The sequence below is a fragment of the Podarcis muralis genome, chromosome 12, assembly GCF_964188315.1.
Source record: "Podarcis muralis chromosome 12, rPodMur119.hap1.1, whole genome shotgun sequence".
NCBI classification, from domain to species: Eukaryota; Metazoa; Chordata; class Lepidosauria; order Squamata; family Lacertidae; genus Podarcis; species Podarcis muralis.
The window spans coordinates 40319173-40338499 of NC_135666.1; the positions used below are offsets into that span (position 1 = coordinate 40319173).

General features: G+C 43.0%; 1 protein-coding gene across 1 annotated transcript in view; it reads left to right on the forward strand.

Moving 5' to 3' along the window:
• The window catches only part of KCNH8 (potassium voltage-gated channel subfamily H member 8), a 155515-nt gene that overhangs the window by 107864 nt on the left and 28324 nt on the right, over positions 1 to 19327 (forward strand). Inside the window, exons 8-11 of the mRNA XM_028750902.2 lie at positions 9406 to 9603; positions 14227 to 14426; positions 15706 to 15955; positions 18910 to 19124. Of these exons, the coding sequence (XP_028606735.2) occupies positions 9406 to 9603; positions 14227 to 14426; positions 15706 to 15955; positions 18910 to 19124 (863 nt within the window). The remainder of the gene's footprint in view (positions 1 to 9405; positions 9604 to 14226; positions 14427 to 15705; positions 15956 to 18909; positions 19125 to 19327) is intronic.

Below are 19327 nucleotides of genomic sequence, written 5' to 3' on the forward strand. Positions count from 1 at the left end.
ATTGGGTGAAGTTTTCCAGAGATCAGAGGGCAGGGTTGGTGTCTGGGCCAAGATTTCAATACAGGCATATTTGCACTCAGGCACCTTCTTGATCGCTTAGCATTTGCAGTTACGCCGATTGCCTTGCTTGACTGCATTTCCATGTAGGGTTTTCTTCAACAGCAAAACCATCTTTTGCCATCTTTTTGTAAGAGGGAATTTGTGAGTACAGTGGTACCTCTGGTTGCGAACGGGATCCGTTCCGGAGCCCCGTTCACAACATGAGCAGAACGCAACTTGCGTCTGCGCATGCACGGGCCACAATTTGCCGCTTCTGTGCATGCGCGTGATGTAATTTAGCACATCTGCACATGCGTGAGGGGCAAAACCCGGAAGTAACCGTTTCCGGTACTTCCGGGTCGCCGCAGGATGCAGCCTGAAAAGATTTAACCTGAAGCAAACATAACAAGAGGTATGACTGTATTATTGATGAGGAATTTATATTATAATAAATAGGATTTATACTTTAGGAAAGTTATGTGACATCAGAGTGAATTAGGCATCAGCCTGGGAATTTCAAGGCAACCACTGTTTTGAGACATGGAGGAAGATTTCAGTGAAGCAGTACAGGAGCTCATGGGACTGTTCCTCCTGGAGCTGCTTAGACAGAAGTAGAGCCTGCAAGTTCAGGCCAATGCCCACCTGCATAATATTTTATTTATAAAACACCTACAGTTACTGGATGTTGTAAAATTAAAAAAAATGACAATTCTCAGCTCACATGTAACCAATATAATTGGAGTGGTAAGGGAACAGGCATGAAAAGGGGGGGGAAGGCAGTATGAAACAATAGATTCTGATTTTTTTTAAGCATCATAAGAGTTTGCAGAAGAAAATGCTGTTTAGAATTAATAGTTTCCCATAGGTTTTTAAAAAGATAGATACTAAGAAGCAGCAGGTTCCAGATGTAGGGACAAACCTGAACAGCTGGTAAGTAATAGCACAAAGGAAAACAGAAGCCTTGCAGAAGATGAGCATGTCATATAGTATGGCTTGAAGTTGGCTTGTTTTTTTTAATAACCATAGTTACGACAAAGCACAGTTTGTCTGGTGTTGAATGTCACAGCAAGCTGTGGTTAGTTTAAAATGGAAGGGAAAAGCTTCAGCTTCAGAGAGCCAGTGTGGTGTAGTGGTTAAGAGTGATACACTCGTAATCTGGGGAACCAGGTTCGCGTCTCCGCTCCTCCACATGCAGCTGCTGGGTGACCTTGGGCCAGTCACACTTCTCTGAAGTCTCTCAGCCCCACTCACCTCACAGAGTGTTTGTTGTGGGGGAGGAAGGGAAAGGAGAATGTTAGCCACTTTGAGACTCCTTCTGGTAGTGATAAAGCGGGATATCAAATCCAAAACTACTCTTCTTCTTCTTCTTCTTCTTCAGTTTTCACACCTAAACAGGAAGAAAGGGGAAAGGGGAGGAGAAGTTTACATCCTCTAGTCTGACTGTGGCTTGTCCACATCACACCAGAGACAAAACTAGGGGTTGGCAAAACTGGCCCCTACTGGGGGCCCAGGCCCAGGAGGGGCACAAAATTCACCTATCAAACTATGGAGTGTATGTTGTATGGAATGTATGGTGCCGCAGCACTGCTATCGCAGCAAGATCAAACACGGGAGAAGCTTCCCATCCTTCTTGCATCGCAGCACAAAGGTGTTTGGTATTGCAGTAAAGTGATTTTTCGGTCTGTGCTGATACAGTGGTACCTCAGGTTACATACGCTTCCGGTTACATATGCTTCAGGTTACATACGCTTCAGGTTACAGACTCCGCTAACCCAGAAATAGTGCTTCGGGTTAAGAACTTTGCTTCAGGATGAGAACAGAAATTGTGCTCCGGCAGCGCGGCGGCAGCAGCGGGAGGCCCCATTAGCTAAAGTGGTGCTTCAGGTTAAGAACAGTTTCAGGTTAAGAACGGTCCTCCGGAACAAATTAAGTACTTTACCTGAGGTGTACCACTGTATAGCTCCTTGCCAAGGGTGCAAGGGACCCTAGGTACCATACCGAACAGCCGTTCAGGCATAAATGTTGGACCAGCTTTTCAGTACCAGATAGATTCTACTTTATGGTCAATCGGAAATAAATGATGAGACTGCCTTTTCTTTACCTACGTAGCTTTTCTTTTAAAAATGGTATTCAGCATGAATTAACATTTTTAACTCACAAATGCCAGATGCAAAAAGCAGTTCTAAGCAAGCGAAAAATCGCATTTGGCAGTTTTCAACCCTTAGGCGATCTAGCTTGAAGACTCACGCCCCCTTATAACTTTTGGAAATTGTCAGTAGAAGGGATTGTGCCGATAGTTTGCCCAATATATTAATATTCCAAGCGCTGCTGAAGCCTGTTGGTCAGTTTCCTTGGCTAATGAGGCTGCAGGTGATGTTTTCTGCTGTTTTTCAAAACCCATTTTGCATTGTAACCAGGGAACTGCGTGTTCTCTTTGGCAAACTAGCAGCAGGCTCTTTGGATAGCAACTGGAGAATCTTACATGGAAACCTGTAGCTGACCTACTTCTAGCTTCCTTTTATTTAATTTCACTGTCACCGCTTCAGAGGAGGGCTGCCATACATTAGCAGAACTGGCACCCAGAGTCACACTTTACCCAAAAGAGTAGAGCACAGCTGAGTTTTTACAATACAAATGCTTGGCAGGTATCTGATCTTTCTCTCTGCCCTAGCTTAGTGTTTCTGTTCTCAATAATTTTAACAGGCACAGAAGTGGAAATTCTGTTCACATTTACCTGGAATAAATTCCATTGAGCTCACTGGGGCTTACTTCTGAGTAGACATGAATAATAATAATAATAATAATAATTTATTTATACCCTGCCCATCTGGCTGGGTTTCCCCTGCCACCCTGGGCAGCTCCCAACAGAATATTAAAAACACAATAAAATATCAAACATTAAAAATTTCCCAGTACAGTGTTGCCTGCAGATGTCTTGTTGGGAGGGTGTTCTACAGGGTGGGTGCCGCTACCGAGAAGGTCCTCTGCCTGGTTCCCTGTCACCTCACTTCTCGCAGTGAGGAAAGCGCCAGAAGGCCCTCGGTGGCCGGGGAAACCCAGCCAGATGGGCAGGGTAGAAATAATAAAGTTGTTGTTGTTGTTGTTGTTGTTGTTGTTGTTGTTGTTGTGCTTGTGCCAGTGGACCAGACAGTGTTGTTTATTTCCCATCTTTCCATAGCCTTAAAAAAATAAATCTCATCCCATTGGTCTAAATGGGAGAAAAAGGAATACACCAGCCCAAGAGCAGGGTAACCCTCTCCCTTCCCACATTCTGGGGAAATGGTCAGGCTTTAGATCCCATAGATCCACAGCTCCATTGATCCACACCTGACATGCCCCTGTCCCCCCCCCCCTCTTTGTTGTGGAAACACTGACAGCAGAGAATAATTCTGGGAGTTGACTTTCCTCTTTGAGGGCATAGCCCCCTCTCCATCTACAGAAAGAGCTCCACCAAATCCTACGAGACACCCTTCCAGGGACCATAGGATTGGTTCATCACCATTATCCTGATTTATGGGCAAGACACATCTTCATTCTTATTTATGGGCATAACCTCCATAAGGCACCTTGCATAGTCATTAAATAAAATACATTTAAAAATGAGAAAAACAGCATAGGAAAACAGCATGAAATTTTAAAACAGGTCAGTCAATTAAAAATATAAATGGATTAGGCAGCAAAATATAAGCCAGCAAAGTAAATTAGCAGTATTGGTCTAGATGCAGATTGACATGCTGATTTACTACATCAGTGAGAACAAGGACTAAGTTTTACTTGTTTGCGAAGAAATGCTTTAAGACAGTTTCAGTGTACTATAAAGGCCGAGTATCCAAAATAAAACGATGCATTGTTTGAAAAGAAAAGAAAAGAATAGAAACTCATTATTTTTAAGCTAATCACAATATCCCGAAGAAATCTGACATGGTTTTTGACGTTCTGGGAAAGGCAACCCTGATGTTTTGCAAATAGTAACAAGGGGAAAGACCAATTAAATTGATGGCAGTTTGTGACAGCAGGAGTTAATAGTGCTACAGGCTGGTACAATGCTATTTCCATGGAAAATGCAGTCTAGCGGTGGCAGACCCAAGTTTCTTCCAGATAAAAAAGGTAAAGGGGCTCCTGACCGTTAGGTCCAGTTGCGGACGGCTCTGGGGTTGTGGCGCTCATCTCGCTTTACTGGCCGAGGGAGCCGACGTTTGTCCACAGACAGTTTTTCCAGGTCATGTGGTCAGCATGGCTAAACTGCTAGGTTGGCAGGAGCAGGGACCGAGCAACAGGAGCTCACCCCATCACGGGGATTCGAACCGCCGACCTTCTGATCGGCAAGTCCTAGGCTCTGTGGTTTAACCCACAGCGCCATTTTGACCCTAAACTGTCTGCTTAAACAGAGGATTCTCTGCTAGTGCTATATTTTAAGTGGCCAGTTGATACACAGGCAGATTTATTGCAAATTTATTTTGGAATCTTTGTGTTTCAGCTCTGTAAATGTGTAACTATCTTGTGTTTATTAGATGAAGCTCAAAGAAGGGGCTGCAATTCAAGACCTACTTACTTGTGACTATGATCCCATTGAATACCATGAGACTTATTTCCAAGCACACATGTGCAGAATCACATTGGGGATTAACTTGGTGTGTTGTGGAGTTTTTTATATGGTTTGCGGTAATTTGTAGAAATAAGTAGAGAGGTTGTGCATGTTTGAATGTTCCCCTTTGACGGACAGGTTTTGCTTTTAATCACAGTGACTTATTTTATGAGGCTGCTCCAATCATAGAGTGATGGGGGGGAGGGATAATTAAGTAAATAAACAGGATTCTTCTCATGGGTCTTCATTCTCCTCTTTGTGGGACGCGGGGGGGGGGGCGCTGTGGTCTAAGCCACCAAGCCTCTTGGGCTTGCTGATCATAAGGTCAGCAGTTTGAATCTGCACGACGGGGTGAGCTCCCATTGCTATGTCCCTGCTCCTGCTAACCTAGCAGTTTGAAAACACCAGTGTGAGTAGAGAAATAGGTATCGCTGAGGCGGGAAGGTAAACAGCATTTCTGTGTGATCTGGCATTCATCACGGTGTTCCGTTGTGCCAGAAGCAATTTAGTCATGCTGGTCACATGACCTGGAAAAGCTGTCTGTGGACAAACGCTGGCTCCCACTGTCTGAAAGTGAGATGAGTGCTGCAACCCCATAGTTTAATTTGATTAGACTTAACCTTCCAGTGGTCCTTTACCTTTACCTTTCATTCTCCTCTGAGTTTTGACTGTAAGAGAAGCGTTCAAGTTAGACCATATTCCTCCCTAATCATTCTTTTTCCTAACAGATAATCAGAAATCATAGGTGACTCTCTCTGTGTCTCTATGTTTCGTGGTGGAAGGAGTCGTGTTTTTTTCTGTGTTGTTCCCTCAAGAGTTTTGGAACATTGTCATGTCTGATCACTCCCCGGGGGGAATTTTACTGTAGTTGTATTCACAGCATGCGGCAGCAAGGAGCCCCACAAACTAGCCAGCCAGGATGTGGGTGGTTTGATGCTCTACTTTGATTTTTTAATCAAAAAACAGTTTTAAAGTAATGAAGCAGCTCACAATTCTTGGACACCTAGTAAAGTAATTCTCCAGAGTGCAGACTCTGAAATGGACTCATGATAATATTCGTGTCATGATCCACCCATATCTAATCAGGCGAGTTTGCTTTGGAATTTTTCTAAGATGCCTTCCCCATTGCTATACATCCTTCAAATGTCCAACCAAGCTAGTATTCTGTGATCATTGCATAAACAGGAAAAGAAGACCTATTGGACCTTCTGCTCAATATGGTGGACCCAGCAACTAACAGTAGGATTACTGCACATTGGTTACTGCTGTTGTTGGTTTGCATCTTGTTGGGCCTAGCCTTCTTGTGCCATATATAAGTGGATGCATGCAGCAACACATAGACAGATTGTGATTTAAGAACGGGGGAGGACTTGTAAAATGTGAGATATTTGTACTGCTGGCTGTAAATGCTACCGTCATCACCTATCCCAGCCTAGAAACACATTTACATTTTCATCTAACACTGGAACTCTTCCCAGAAACGCTTAAACAAAACACGGTGTGAAATCATCCCTCTACCTACAATTCATTTTGGAGGAGATTTCCGAAAGGTCATAATATGAGTCCAGTAATCCCCTTGATTTAGAGAAGCATTTGTGCACCCACCTATCTTTTGTGCTTGTTGATTAATAACTGTATGCACTTTAATTACATTGCCATTTTGAAAAACCATCTGAGAAATGGAGTGAAATAACTTTAAGGTCTGGATACAAAACATGAAGGAACACTGAGATTCAAGGAGGCCTCTCCTTCGTTTTAACTGCTCTAAAGTGGTACCCACTCCCCTCCACCTTCGCAATTCAGGGTGTGCATGTCAGGTTTGCTTGCTGAGTTCCTGAAAAAAGAACACAGAGGACAAGGACCAGATGGGACAGTATAAATGTGTTAGATGTGTTTAACACCTTCTCTGCCTGACACCAAATGCCCTGGAAATCTGAATGCTGATATCGTCCCCCACACTGACAAAGTTTAGGCTTCACCTTAAAACATACCAGTTTTGCTAGGCTTGTGGTGCCTAGATGTATATTAGAACAATGAGAGTTTTAGCACCAGCCATTGGATTTCAAAGGTTTTTACTAATCTTCTATAATTTTGACAATAATTTCATGATACCTGTGTTATATTGTAAGATTGTTGTTAGCTGGGCCCAAGCTTCTCCAGAAGGAAGGTGTGGAACGGAAATAATAAATGGCATGATAATAATTAATTATAACCTGAGTGACCAGGGAAGTCTTGTTGTGTAAAGCTCTATGAGCCTAGACTTTCCTCTGCAGACATCCACAGTGAACACATGGATGTCTGGGGCAGAAGAAGCAGCATGGCATCTCTGTACTGTTAACTAGTAATAATAATAATAATAAGTTATTATTTATATGCTGCCCATCTGACTGGGTTGCCCCAGCCACTCTGGGTAGCTTCCAACAAATTAAATCATCAAACACAGTAGAACACCAGGTATTAAAAACTTCCCTGACTTCAGATGTCTTCAAAAAATCAGGTAGTTGACATCTGATGGGAGGCCATTCTACAGAGCGGGTGCCACTACTGAGAAGGCCCTCTGCCTGGTTCCCTGTAACCTCACTTCTCCCAATGAAGGAACCAGCAGAAGGCCACTTGGAGTTGGACCTCAGTGTCTGGGCTGGACGATGGGGGTGGAGACAGGGCCATTTAGGGCTTTGAATCATTCCAGAGACCAGTTCAAGGACATGCTCTGTCATTTATTCAAGATGCCATCAAAGGGTCTTGCAGCTAGTGGTTTGGTTTCCTTCACCTCTAGTACTTTTATTACTCCAAATGTACTTTTATTACTCCAAAATGAACAATGCAGTCTATTAGCTTATTTACAGACTGTTTTAATGAAAACTGAAACCAATGGGGTCAGTACAAGGCAATAAATGTCAAGGAGTGCAGGAGAATATAGATGTAGTCTGTTCTGTTCCCTGGTCTCAAGGATCTGTTTGCTACACAATGACAACGCTGGCTTTCCCTTTAGTCATTGCTCTTAGTCCTCTGTGGTTTGATAGGCCAGCACATAACTCTCAGGAGTCTTTGGTGCCTTCAGTTGTCCTTGATCGAGGGTCACATGCCCTGTCTTGCTCCCATAGAAGTTTACATCGAGGACAGAATTCAGCATTCTCAGGGTTTTGTGTGTGCATACTCTCTTCTGAATGTATTTCAAACCTACCGGTAATCATATGTAGTTAATAATGAGCTTTCAAAAAGTATGAGGCATGGACAGGAATCGAGGCAAAGCTATTCTAGGGCAATATGAACACTATTTCTGTAATATTTACTTTCTAACTGTCATGTGGTACAGCTTGTTAACAAATTACGCATGTTTTGTTGGACAATAAGAACTCAACTACTGTATGTATCCTGATTTACAAAAAGAAAATATATTCTCTGGTCATTTAAACTATTATGAGTTGTTTTAGCACAAATTTACCGCCTGGTGTTTTAAATAGAAGAACTTTGGTCACTTTGTAAAAGAAATATTGTAAGGAGCTTTCGCGAACAGACAGAGTAATTGTAAAGAGCAGTGTTTTTAAACTCTAAAGCTTTCTGTCTTTCTATCTGTCACTTTGTGCTTAAATCAGCAAATTCAAGCTTTATGCCAGGTCAAAAATAGAAACCCCATGCAGGAAAATCCCACAAAGATTTGTTCGAAATAGGTCAGAATACCAAATTATGCTTCCATTGTGTGATACTCGGAATCTTAAGACTTCAAAACACAAAAAGGGAGCTACTCAGAAGTATCAAATTGCTCCCTAACAATGGCTCATGTTCTTAAAAGACCCCTTCGGTTTTTTGATTCCTTTTCATGCCTTTGCTTTCCTTTGCAATACCACCAACCACCTTAGCATTTAAGAACAGACATAGAGAAAAAGGAATAATTACTTTTAGCAAAATTACTTTTAAAAAAGCAACTTCAGTGCAATGATGGGAGACTGTCTAGGAACTGCATGCATGCTGCTATGGGTTTCGTGATGAAAGAAAGGTGTACAAAAATAAATAAATGCAGTGTGGCCTGAGGACCAGTTGTCTGGGAATGAGTAACTCCAGCAGGGCCAGCAACAGAAACACAGAATCCAAATGTCTCTATTTTCATCTGAGGAACATTGGAGGGTATGGAAGATTGGGGAAATGATCTGGTAAGATGCAGCCCACATGTCAAATAACAACTCCCCCCTCCCCCCCAAAAAAATGCCTTCTGGATTTGAAAGTATTTTAGTTTTGAATGCTCTTTCAAGTAGACCCAAGCCCTGCAGATGGAACAGTAGAACAGGGAGAAAGGTTCTGTGCCAACTCTTTGGTTACTGTGCTGTCTAGTTTTTGACACAGAGGAGCAGTCAAGAATTTGACCATCTGCCTGCAGTCTGAAGTGCTACCATCCATTCTTGAGCAGAACACTTGAACACTTCCACTGGAGAGGTGGGTTTTGATAGGGAGTTTGAAGGAAAAGTGGAACGTACATGCACTTACCATTTTGGTAGTCACCCTGGAACATCCTACATCAGTACAGAGACTTGTCTCATGAGCCAAGGCAGTAGAATTGTGTTTGGTTTTTTTAAAATGTGTCATCTTCATAGTAGAATTAATTCCTGTGTCCTTAGTTATTATACCAGACTGCGGGTGATTGGTGAGATATTTGAAAGTGGATGCACTTAACTGTTTTCAGAATCAAGTAGCAAACATCCTATCTTCTGGATTCAAGGTATTATGAAGCAGCAGAATGGTGGCTCCGTAGAGTTTGATCACAGGCTATGTTTCTTTGACTTCAGGTTGGCTTCATGAACTAGGAAAACGTTTGGAGTCTCCCTACCTTGGCAATAATACATCAGGAGGCCCATCCCTCAGAAGTGCCTATATTGCTGCCCTGTACTTCACCCTCAGCAGCCTCACCAGCGTTGGGTTTGGTAACGTCTCAGCCAACACTGATGCTGAAAAGATTTTTTCCATTTGCACAATGCTGATAGGGGGTAAGTAAACGAATTAAGTGCAAGAAAGGAGAATCTGGGGAGTGGGGGTGGGAATGCAGTAGTTCAGAACTATGGTGCATGCAACAGCACCGTGAAGGGTTAATAATTGTAGGAGTAGCCATGTGCCTTCCATAGTCAGCATATGAAGAAGAACCCTTACCAGTTGTTATTGCTAGTGATAGGACTGGTTGAAGTCATTTTACATGAAGATATTGAAATTCCATTTGTAAATAGCAGTGTCTGTTCTTATTAAAAGCCTGGGAACAACTCTAATTTTCTATTAAAGTAACAACATGGGGCCGGGGTTGAGGGAATATTTTCAGTTCATACTTCAGTACAAATTAAACCAAATTCTAAATAGTAAACTAATCAATGATGCCTTTTTAAAGCAAGGCTGAGGTTCGTCGGAAAACATTATAAAAAAACGCATTTTGTTATGTATTAGGCTGTAAGATTGACAACATTGCAGCTTAACTAATTAAGCCATGCAAATTTCACACCACACAGCTGTGATTGTTGTAGTTATTGTCAAATGAAGCATTAATATTCATCGTGCAGCACAGAACTTTAGACTCCATCCTTAAAAAGCAAGAGTTTGGGGCATGCTACAGATAAACAAGTTGTTGTTGTTGTTGTTGTTACTATTATTAAGTAAGTTTCTATACTGCCCTTTATTCGAAGACCACAGGGCAGTTTACAATACAAAAACACAAAAATGCATGTGATAATAACAAACAAAAACAACACACACACAACACACACACACACACACAGAGAGAGAGAGAGAGAGAGAGAGAGAGAGAGAGAGAGAGAGAGAGTTTAAATGCTCATAAATTGTTTAATTAGCCCAAAAGGCCTCGTGGAAAAGGAAAGATTTTGCCTGGTGCCTATAAATAAGTAACAAAGGTACTGTACCAAGTGGGCCTCTCTGGGGAGAGCATTCCACAAGCGGGGAGCCACTGCAGAAAAGGCCCACTCTCATGTTGGCACTCTCAATACCTCTTGTGGAGCAGGCACACAAAGAAGGATCTCAGATAATGATCCCAGGGTCCAGGACTGTCCATATGAGGAGAGGAAGTCCTTGAGGTATTGTGGTCCTGAGCTGTTGAGACTTTATAGGTCAAAAGGAGCACTTTGAATTAGACCCAGAAACTAATTGGCAGCCAGTGCAGTCTGGCCAGCATTGGTGTTATATTGGCCACTGAATTCTGCACCAGCTGAAGTCTCCAAACCATCTTCAGAGGCAGCCCCAATATTTAACATACTACAGCAATCTAGTCTAGAGGTTATCAGAGCATAGACAGAAGTTAGGCTATCCCTGTCCAGACAGGAATGCAGCTGTGCCCACCAGCCAAAGCTGATAGAAGTAACAGAGGCAATCATACAGGGTGACCAAAGCAGTTTCTGTGCCAAAACCAGGCCTAAACCCTGATTGAAATGGATCTAGAAAATCAGTTTCCTCCAAGAGCGCCTGAACTTGGTCCATGACCACCAGCTCAAGAACCTTGCTCAAGAAGGGGAGACTGGCAACTGGCCAATAATTACTTAGATTTTCCAAATTCAGGGAGGATTTATTGAGGAGTGGAATTACTACTGCCTCTTTCAAGCAGGCAAGGACCACTCCCTCTCACAAGGAGGCAATCACCTCCCTAGCCCAGCTAGCTGTCCACTCCCTGCTAGTTTTTATCAGCCAATAGACACAAGAGACCAGAGTGCAAGGTGCAGAACAATACAAGCACCGTGTCCACATCCTCAAGCCTTACTAACGGAAACTCATCCAACACAACATCCCTAATACTGATGGGTCATTGCCCTCTTCCTAGCAGCTGTACCCTTAAATTACATGTTGTTGTTGTTGTTTAGTCGTTTAGTGGTGTCCGACTCTTCATGACCCCATGGACCAGAGCACCCCAGGCACTCCTGTCTTCCACTGCCTCCCGCAGTTTGGTCAAACTCATGCTGGTAGCTTCGAGAACACTGTCCAACCATCTCGTCCTCTGTCATCCCCTTCTCCTTGTGCCCTCCATCTTTCCCAACATCAGGGTCTTTTCCAGGGAGTCTTCTCTTCTCATGAGGTGGCCAAAGTATTGGAGCCTCAGCTTCACGATCTGTCCTTCCAGTGAGCACTCAGGGCTGATTTCCTTCAGAATGGATAGTTTTGATCTTCTTGCAGTCCATGGGACTCTCAAGAGTCTCCTCCAGCACCATAATTCAAAAGCATCAATTCTTTGGTGATCAGCCTTCCTTATGGTCCAGCTCTCACTTCCATACATCACTACTGGGAAAACCATAGCTTTAACTATACGGACCTTTGTTTTGTTCAAATCTTGCTTTGGACCCACTCTGCGTGGCTGTGATCTTTAGTTCAGCAGCGCTCATGTTCCCACCATGAGTAAAAGGAGAACCCAACAACCTAGAGCTTGCTGAATACAATATAGATATACAAAAAGAAAAAACAAACAAACCAGAGTTAGCACTGGAAAAGAAAGTTACTGCTATCAAATATCACACTGAATTAATCTACTAATAACCTATTATGTAAAGCAGCTTGTGATATTGAACTGATCGTCCTAGATTTGGTGCTGAATGTTTATCATTACCTAATGTTCACTCCAGACCTAGCCTGCATGGCTGTTCTCTGTTATAACTTCCTCATTAAGAAGGAATTGAAAAGCTGACAGTGTGAGATATTCTCAACACTGAGGAAAATATTCATGCAAAAAGGAGGGGGGGCTGGGGAATGAGGAAAAACAGTCTTCCTTTCAGCTGTATTAATATCCCTGTTCTGTTTTGAAAACAAATAGCTGTGATTATAATCAGCTGAAAGAGGAGCAGTGTCTTATTAATTAGATGAGTAAACTTTATGTGATTTACTCTCATAATTAGCTAAGCAAAACCTATAATAATATTAATGTAAGGGAAGTGAGCAGAATGGAACTGGTCACTGGGGACGTAGTTAGGAAATAGTCAAGAAGAAATCCAAGTTACTCTCAGGTACATTTTTCTGACTGGATCTCAATGGCAAAACTCACATTAATTCTAATAGGCTGAGATCACTGTTTAAAATGCCATGGAGTGCAGTTTACTAAATCAGAAATAACCTTAATTCTTTTAGATATGGATAAGGAACACATATTATGTTGTTTAAAAGATTAAGGTTTTTTATTTTAAAAAATAATAACAATATTCTAGGAACATAAAATATATTCTTTCAGTTTTAGTTCTCTCTGTGGACTACAGTTATTATCTGGGTCAGGAATGTAATGTAGAAGCAAGAAAGAATTTTCATTTGCTGAGGAGCGGGGAAGTGGTGGCAGCATATGCCAGGAAAGAGAAAGATAGTTTGAAAAATCTTTATGTTATAAGATTTGGAAAAAATATTAGCTCTTCAGTGTATTTACCCAGCAGATATGGGGGTTCAGAATCTGCTGCCCAACATTTCCAAGTAGGAACTGTGCAACATGCAGAAGTACTGTAGCAAAGGAGCACCCGTGGTGAGTTTAAAATAAGGATCAGCCAGAGACAGCAACTGGAGAATAAGAAGGTGAGGTTTATTGCCAGGCAATAAGGACCCAGTTGGAATATCTTCCAAAGAACTGGGACCCCGATAGACAGAAATCCAGAGGTCTTTATACCTGAGTAAATCACAGCAAATCATTGATCATCAAACAATCACGAGGGACTCACAATATTGTCAGCGAGAATCAGCCAATTAGCAAGCGGTTGTCAAGCTACTTGACCCCTGCTCAAGCCTTGGTCAGCACCGGGTTCTAGTTCTGCTTTCCGATGCTTGCAGTGACGCTCTGTCTAACCTTTCCCCTAGTTATGACAGGACCGGAGCTTGGACATTTTGTGGTTTTGCTCTTCCTGTTCTGTGGATTAATTTAGCCTGTATCTGAGGGGAATTTGTACCAGAATCTCTGATTCATGTCTTTGTCCGGGGTACACAGATGTTTAGGGGAAAGGTCAGCTCCTAACTTTGCTGTTTCAAGCAGTTTGCAGTTTGCTAAGCACAGCTTCCCTTTTGATTCAAAATGGATTATAAAGTACTGTAATCCTTGATTTGTGTAAGCATATTTGGATATATATTGAATATATTGGTTACTGATAACTGATTATATGGATAGCATAGGGGTAGCCCTTCTTCCTTGCCTCAGTACCAGCATAAAGACAAACTGAAAGTTTTATTACAGGTTCAAATTATAGGTTGGCTGAGCAAATGTATACGTAGCATATAGTAGATTTTAATTCTCCAGCCTTTATTTTCATTTTGCTCTCTTCTGTGACAGATTTGCAAGATGCATTCTGCATACACTGACTTCCTGGTGTTTTAATAATATTCATGAATGTCCTCTGGTTTTTAGTATGTTTTAAACTGAAATATCACAAAAGCATTTATGAATCTCTACATTTTTCCAAACTGCTTTCTCAGCAGAGCAGAGCAGAGCCAGTCATTGATTCTCACTATCAAACTTACTTTATTCATTCCAGATCATTTGCTGCTTGCCTTTTATTATGTTGCCATCATTAATGAGCAAGTTCTTTCTTCCCTGTAACTCCAGCATCAGTTTTGGCAACAGTGGGGTCTCTTTTCTGCTTCAGTATGGTTTTTCTCTTTTACAGCTTTGATGCATGCCTTGGTGTTTGGTAATGTGACTGCTATTATTCAAAGGATGTATTCCAGGTGGTCCCTTTATCACACAAGAACCAAGGACCTGAAGGATTTCATAAGGGTCCATCACCTACCACAGCAGTTAAAGCAAAGGATGCTTGAATATTTCCAAACCACCTGGTCTGTCAATAACGGAATAGATTCCAATGAGGTAATCAGAGTCTTTCTAGCTATAAATTCTTAAATAAACAATGTTGGTGATGTTTTATTTTGCAATGTTGATGATGTTTTATGTTGGTGACATTGTATTTCTGGAACAATCTTATTTGTATACATAGGGTGGTATCCAGCATTCTCTGTCCGCTAGTGAGAGGGTTAGGTGACAGGTGAGTTTTAATGTTGCGCAACTGAGGAATTCAGCGTGACAATTGTGTTAGCAGAAACTCACTGTGGGACAGATTGAGCAACCAATTGCTTGAACCAATTAGGGAAGCTTTTAACCAATTTAGGGAAGCTTTTAATGTTTAATAGGTTATTGTATTTTAGTGTTTTGTTGGAAGCCGCGCAGAGTGGCTGGGGAAACCCAGCCAGATGGGTGGGGTATAAATAATAAATTATTATTATTATTATTATTATTATTATTATTATTATTATTATTACCAGGTGCCTCCCGCAACCCGTGACCGTCTCCCCAATAAACAAAGACGGCAATATTTTTGGTCAATTTAGGTCACAACTTCATTGATTACGGATGTAGAGGTTTGGCATAGGCGTTGGGTATAACTGTTGAACTACCAGCCCGCCTGCTGGGGTATACCTGTTAAGATATCAACCTGGGCCTATGACACACACATCAAGTAGGGACCCCTTATGGGGTTGGCTGCTCTGAGGAGTGCTATGGCCCTAGCCCCTGCCTGGGCATCTGGACGGAAGCGACTCCTTCTGGATCCCTTTAACAGGATACCTCTGAATACATAAACTTGTGAGTTCAAAGCTAACTTTGTTGCACAGGTGCCTTCAATGGTTGGGTGCTTTCGTGGAAGGTGCCTCAAGCAACTTCCATGATCTAGCCAGGAATTAGCAGGTGGATTGGGGTGGAGCCTGAAGGCCACTCCGCCCCGCCCCTGGGGTGGAGCCAGCTGATTAGCCTGCCCATGATAGGCCAATTATTGGGCAGGGTACTATTCAGTTCCCAGGCCAGTGTGAGGCACATTTGGTGGTCAACTGGCCTGGGAAAACCCCTCAATAGTTGCTCTCGGCTGGATCATGGAGCAACAAAGTTAGCTTTGCATTCACATTTCAGCCCCTCGAGCTGAACTTTTTCAGAAACTTTTTCAGCTCTTTCTTGTGTTTAAAGACCACAAACGTACACAATATTTCAAGTGTGATCGCACAGTTGACTTTGTAAAATGACAAATAGAGGAGCTAAATGGACAGAGGTGTAGATTTACTGAAATTTAACAGAAAACTTTATCCCCCTTTCTGGATAGCTTTTAAAGGACTTTCCTGATGAGCTGCGCTCTGACATCACCATGCACTTGAACAAGGAGATTCTGCAGCTGTCCCTTTTTGAGTGTGCCAGCCGCGGGTGCCTCAGGTCTCTGTCTCTGCATATCAAAACCTCCTTTTGTGCTCCTGGGGAGTACCTCCTCCGGCAGGGAGATGCCTTGCAGGCTATCTATTTTGTGTGCTCAGGTTCCATGGAAGTTCTAAAAGACAGCATGGTGCTGGCAATTCTAGGTAAGTTCTTGGATGTGCTCTACTATTGCCAGACAGAGAATGAAGTTAAAAAAATATATGGGTAGAGCAATCCAAACTATACAAAGTCTCCATGATATATATACCAAGCTAAACTATGCTGGTCTGACTTACTGTTCCAAACTCTGTTCAGTAGAGAGTCTACTGGTGGTTGAGCCAACCCAAGCCAGGTTTTAAAATAGCATGATTTAGACATTTCACCAAGACATTTCACCACCCTTTCTGCCAGTATGGCTTCTGCTGAGTTGCTAGGTCATGTGACCAAGCTGAAGTTGGAGTAGGATTACATTTTCCCCTATACCATCCTATCTGTTGGAATGCTCCTTTCTCAGGATGAGTTGAATGAGCCCTGGCTGAGCCAGAATTCAGGATTTACATTGGTGTATCTCTGGCTGAGCCCAGACTCATCCAAAGTTTGGCCTCTTCCAAACTCTGCTCATCTTGGCAGACCTTGGGTTTGGTTGCTCCTTCAAGATACCCTTGATCATTGTTAGCTGGTAGATCAAGTTGCGTCCACTCTAGTAAGAGCAAGAACTGATGTGCTGAACCTGTGCCCTGGTAAGTTTGGCTTGTGTGACCTTTGCAACCCATGCCAGCTACAAAGAAATGGTAGGTATGATTCATACTACTGCCTAAGGATTTTTCATTGGGATACACTAGTGTCCTTTGGCATTCATTGACTGCATCCGATTAATTTAACCTGCAGTTGCAATAAAACTTACCTTGGCACATAGGTGCCGACTCCATGGGGCCTGAGGGGGCCCGAGCCCCCTCAAAAATTCGATTGGGGGGGCGGAGCCCCCCCAATAATTTGAGAAAATTATTAGTGCGCGAACCTTCGTGTAAAGTCTGGCGGGCCAGCGCTGCGGCCGCGGCGACATCAAAAGGACTGGAGAGTCCCGAGGAGATTGCACGGCGGGGGAGAGAGAGAGGGAGAGAGAGGCAGGAGGTGCACTCGCTCGTCGCGCGCACGCACACGCAAATACAAACACACCGAGGGAGAGGGAAAAGTGTTTTGCAGGAGGAACTGCTGCCGCCGCCGCTGCTGCCAGGACGCACCAGAGGAGCCGCTGGGTGGGAGGGGGAATCCGAACGGAACAACAACAAGAGAGAGAGAGAGAGAGAGAGAGAGAGAAGCAGCAGCGTCTCTGAATGGGCTGGATATTCCTCCTCAGGCGGCGCTGGCTCTGTGGCTCCCGGGGCCTGGGCGGCAGCAAGCAAAGCAAAGGAGCCGCTGACCGAACAGCAGCAGCAGCCGCCTGCCTGCCTGCAAGCCTGCCTTCTATACCAAGGTCCAGGTTCTTACCCGGTCTACCTGGAAGAAGGCAGGCAGGCATGGGACGTCCACGCACCCTGGCCTGCTGCCTTCCTGCCTGCCTGCGGCCGCCTGGCGCTTCTATACGAAGGTACAGGTTCCTACCCGGTCTACCTGGAGGGAGGCGGGCAGGCACGGGGGTCCTGCTCAAGCAAGGAACCGACGCCTACCCGGCCAACCCGCTGCCTTGAGGCAGGAGCAGCAGCTGCGCGGGGTCTCGCGTTCTCTCAGAGGCTCGCGCTGCTTCTCGCGTTCTCCCTCCCCCAGGACCCCGGTATGGGCCCCCCCAATATTTTTTATAAGTCGGCGCCCCTGCCTTGGCACATGGGAAGCAGCAGCAGAATTGTTGGGTGCTCTCCAAGGCACAATAGAACTTCCTTCCCCAGTGAGGAAACTTCTCTTCTTCAAAGTGAATTTCGAGGCCTTGGAGCAGTGGAGAGAGGATGGGGCAGCGGTGGTGGCTTGCAAATAAATGAAGCATGCATTCACTGCTGGCAATACTGTACCAAACCTGTTCTTGCTTATAAGCTTTTGAGTAGGGGTGCTTGCTTTTGTGAGTGCCCCTACACCAGGCATGTCCAAATCAGGTCGGTTTAATCAATCCTAAAAAAGCTCAACAACTTTGGGCGGCCCTCACACATGTTCACTTCATCAAATCTGGCCCTCCTTGGAAAATTTTTGGATCCTCTAGTTCACAAAGTAAGTGCATGCATTTCCCAGTCTCCTGTTCCTCTTCTCCATTTATTTTAGTGGAGTTGGGCCAATGTGAGCCCCATTGTGTGCATGTATTGTCTCATTTCATTGTTTTGAACAGGGGAGATTGCACATGCAGGAGAACCATGTTTAAGTGTAAGCAGGTGTGGATCTAGATCACTTGTTAAAAGTGGAAAGGCTTGAATAGGGAAATCCTTTCCCTAGTCGGATATAGAGTGTAATTCTTAGAATAACTAACAATTTCCAGAATTACTTCAAGCACAAAAAACAATGCTTTATTCTTATTTTATATTCTACTACCAAACAGGGAGTATATATGGCAATGAATACGACGCCATGCTATACCAAACCATCCCCAAATAAAATGCCAATATGATCTTTGAGCAAAATTCAGAATACTGAAATTTTATTATACCTAAGAATTTCTGCTTTGGTTGTGGAAGAGGGTATTTAATAACAGTTAATCCATGTTTCTTTGCAAAATGCCTTTCTTTCAGTCGAGGTAAGGAAAGCAGAGATTTAAGAAGTAATGACAGTTCCAACTGCAAAGCAAAAAACATGGCATTTCAATTTATTTTACACTGAGCTTCAACTAGATTGTAACAGAATACTGTACACCTGAGTGAAGCAATTACAAAATTGGAACTATTAGTGTGTGCACCCTAGAAGTCAGCAGCTTTGTGCTGTTCATATTATCATCCTTACTGACTCCTCCAATTATTATTAATTACCAGAATTCCCAGAGCCACTAATTTTAACTTACTTACAGAAGCTTAATAGTTCTGAATCTTTGTATTTGGGTCCCTGTGTATTCCGCACGATCTGTTTAAGCTGTTCTCTGTTTCTAAGAAAAGTTGAAAATTCGTTTATGAATAATATTGCTCTCCTCTTTCATATTTTCTTTTAGGTAAAGGAGATTTAATTGGAGCAAATCTCTCAATTAAGGACCAAGTGATTAAAACAAACGCTGATGTGAAAGCACTAACCTACTGTGACCTCCAATGTATAATTCTCAAAGGACTCTTTGAAGTGTTAGACCTTTACCCAGAATATGCTCACAAGTTTGTTGAAGAAATTCAGCATGATCTCACATATAATCTTCGGGAAGGCCATGAAAGTGATGTAAGTAGATTTAATAGGACTACAGTTACTTCCAGCTTTGAAATTAGCTCTTGTGTTTCAGCAGTTCTCCTTCATATGTACATCAGAGTAAAAATATGTGTATAGTGTTCATTTTCAAACAAATTCTGCTTGGGTCCAACTTAAAAATTCAGACACAGCTTAATCAAATTATTGATAATGAATTATAGGTCTGATACAAATTA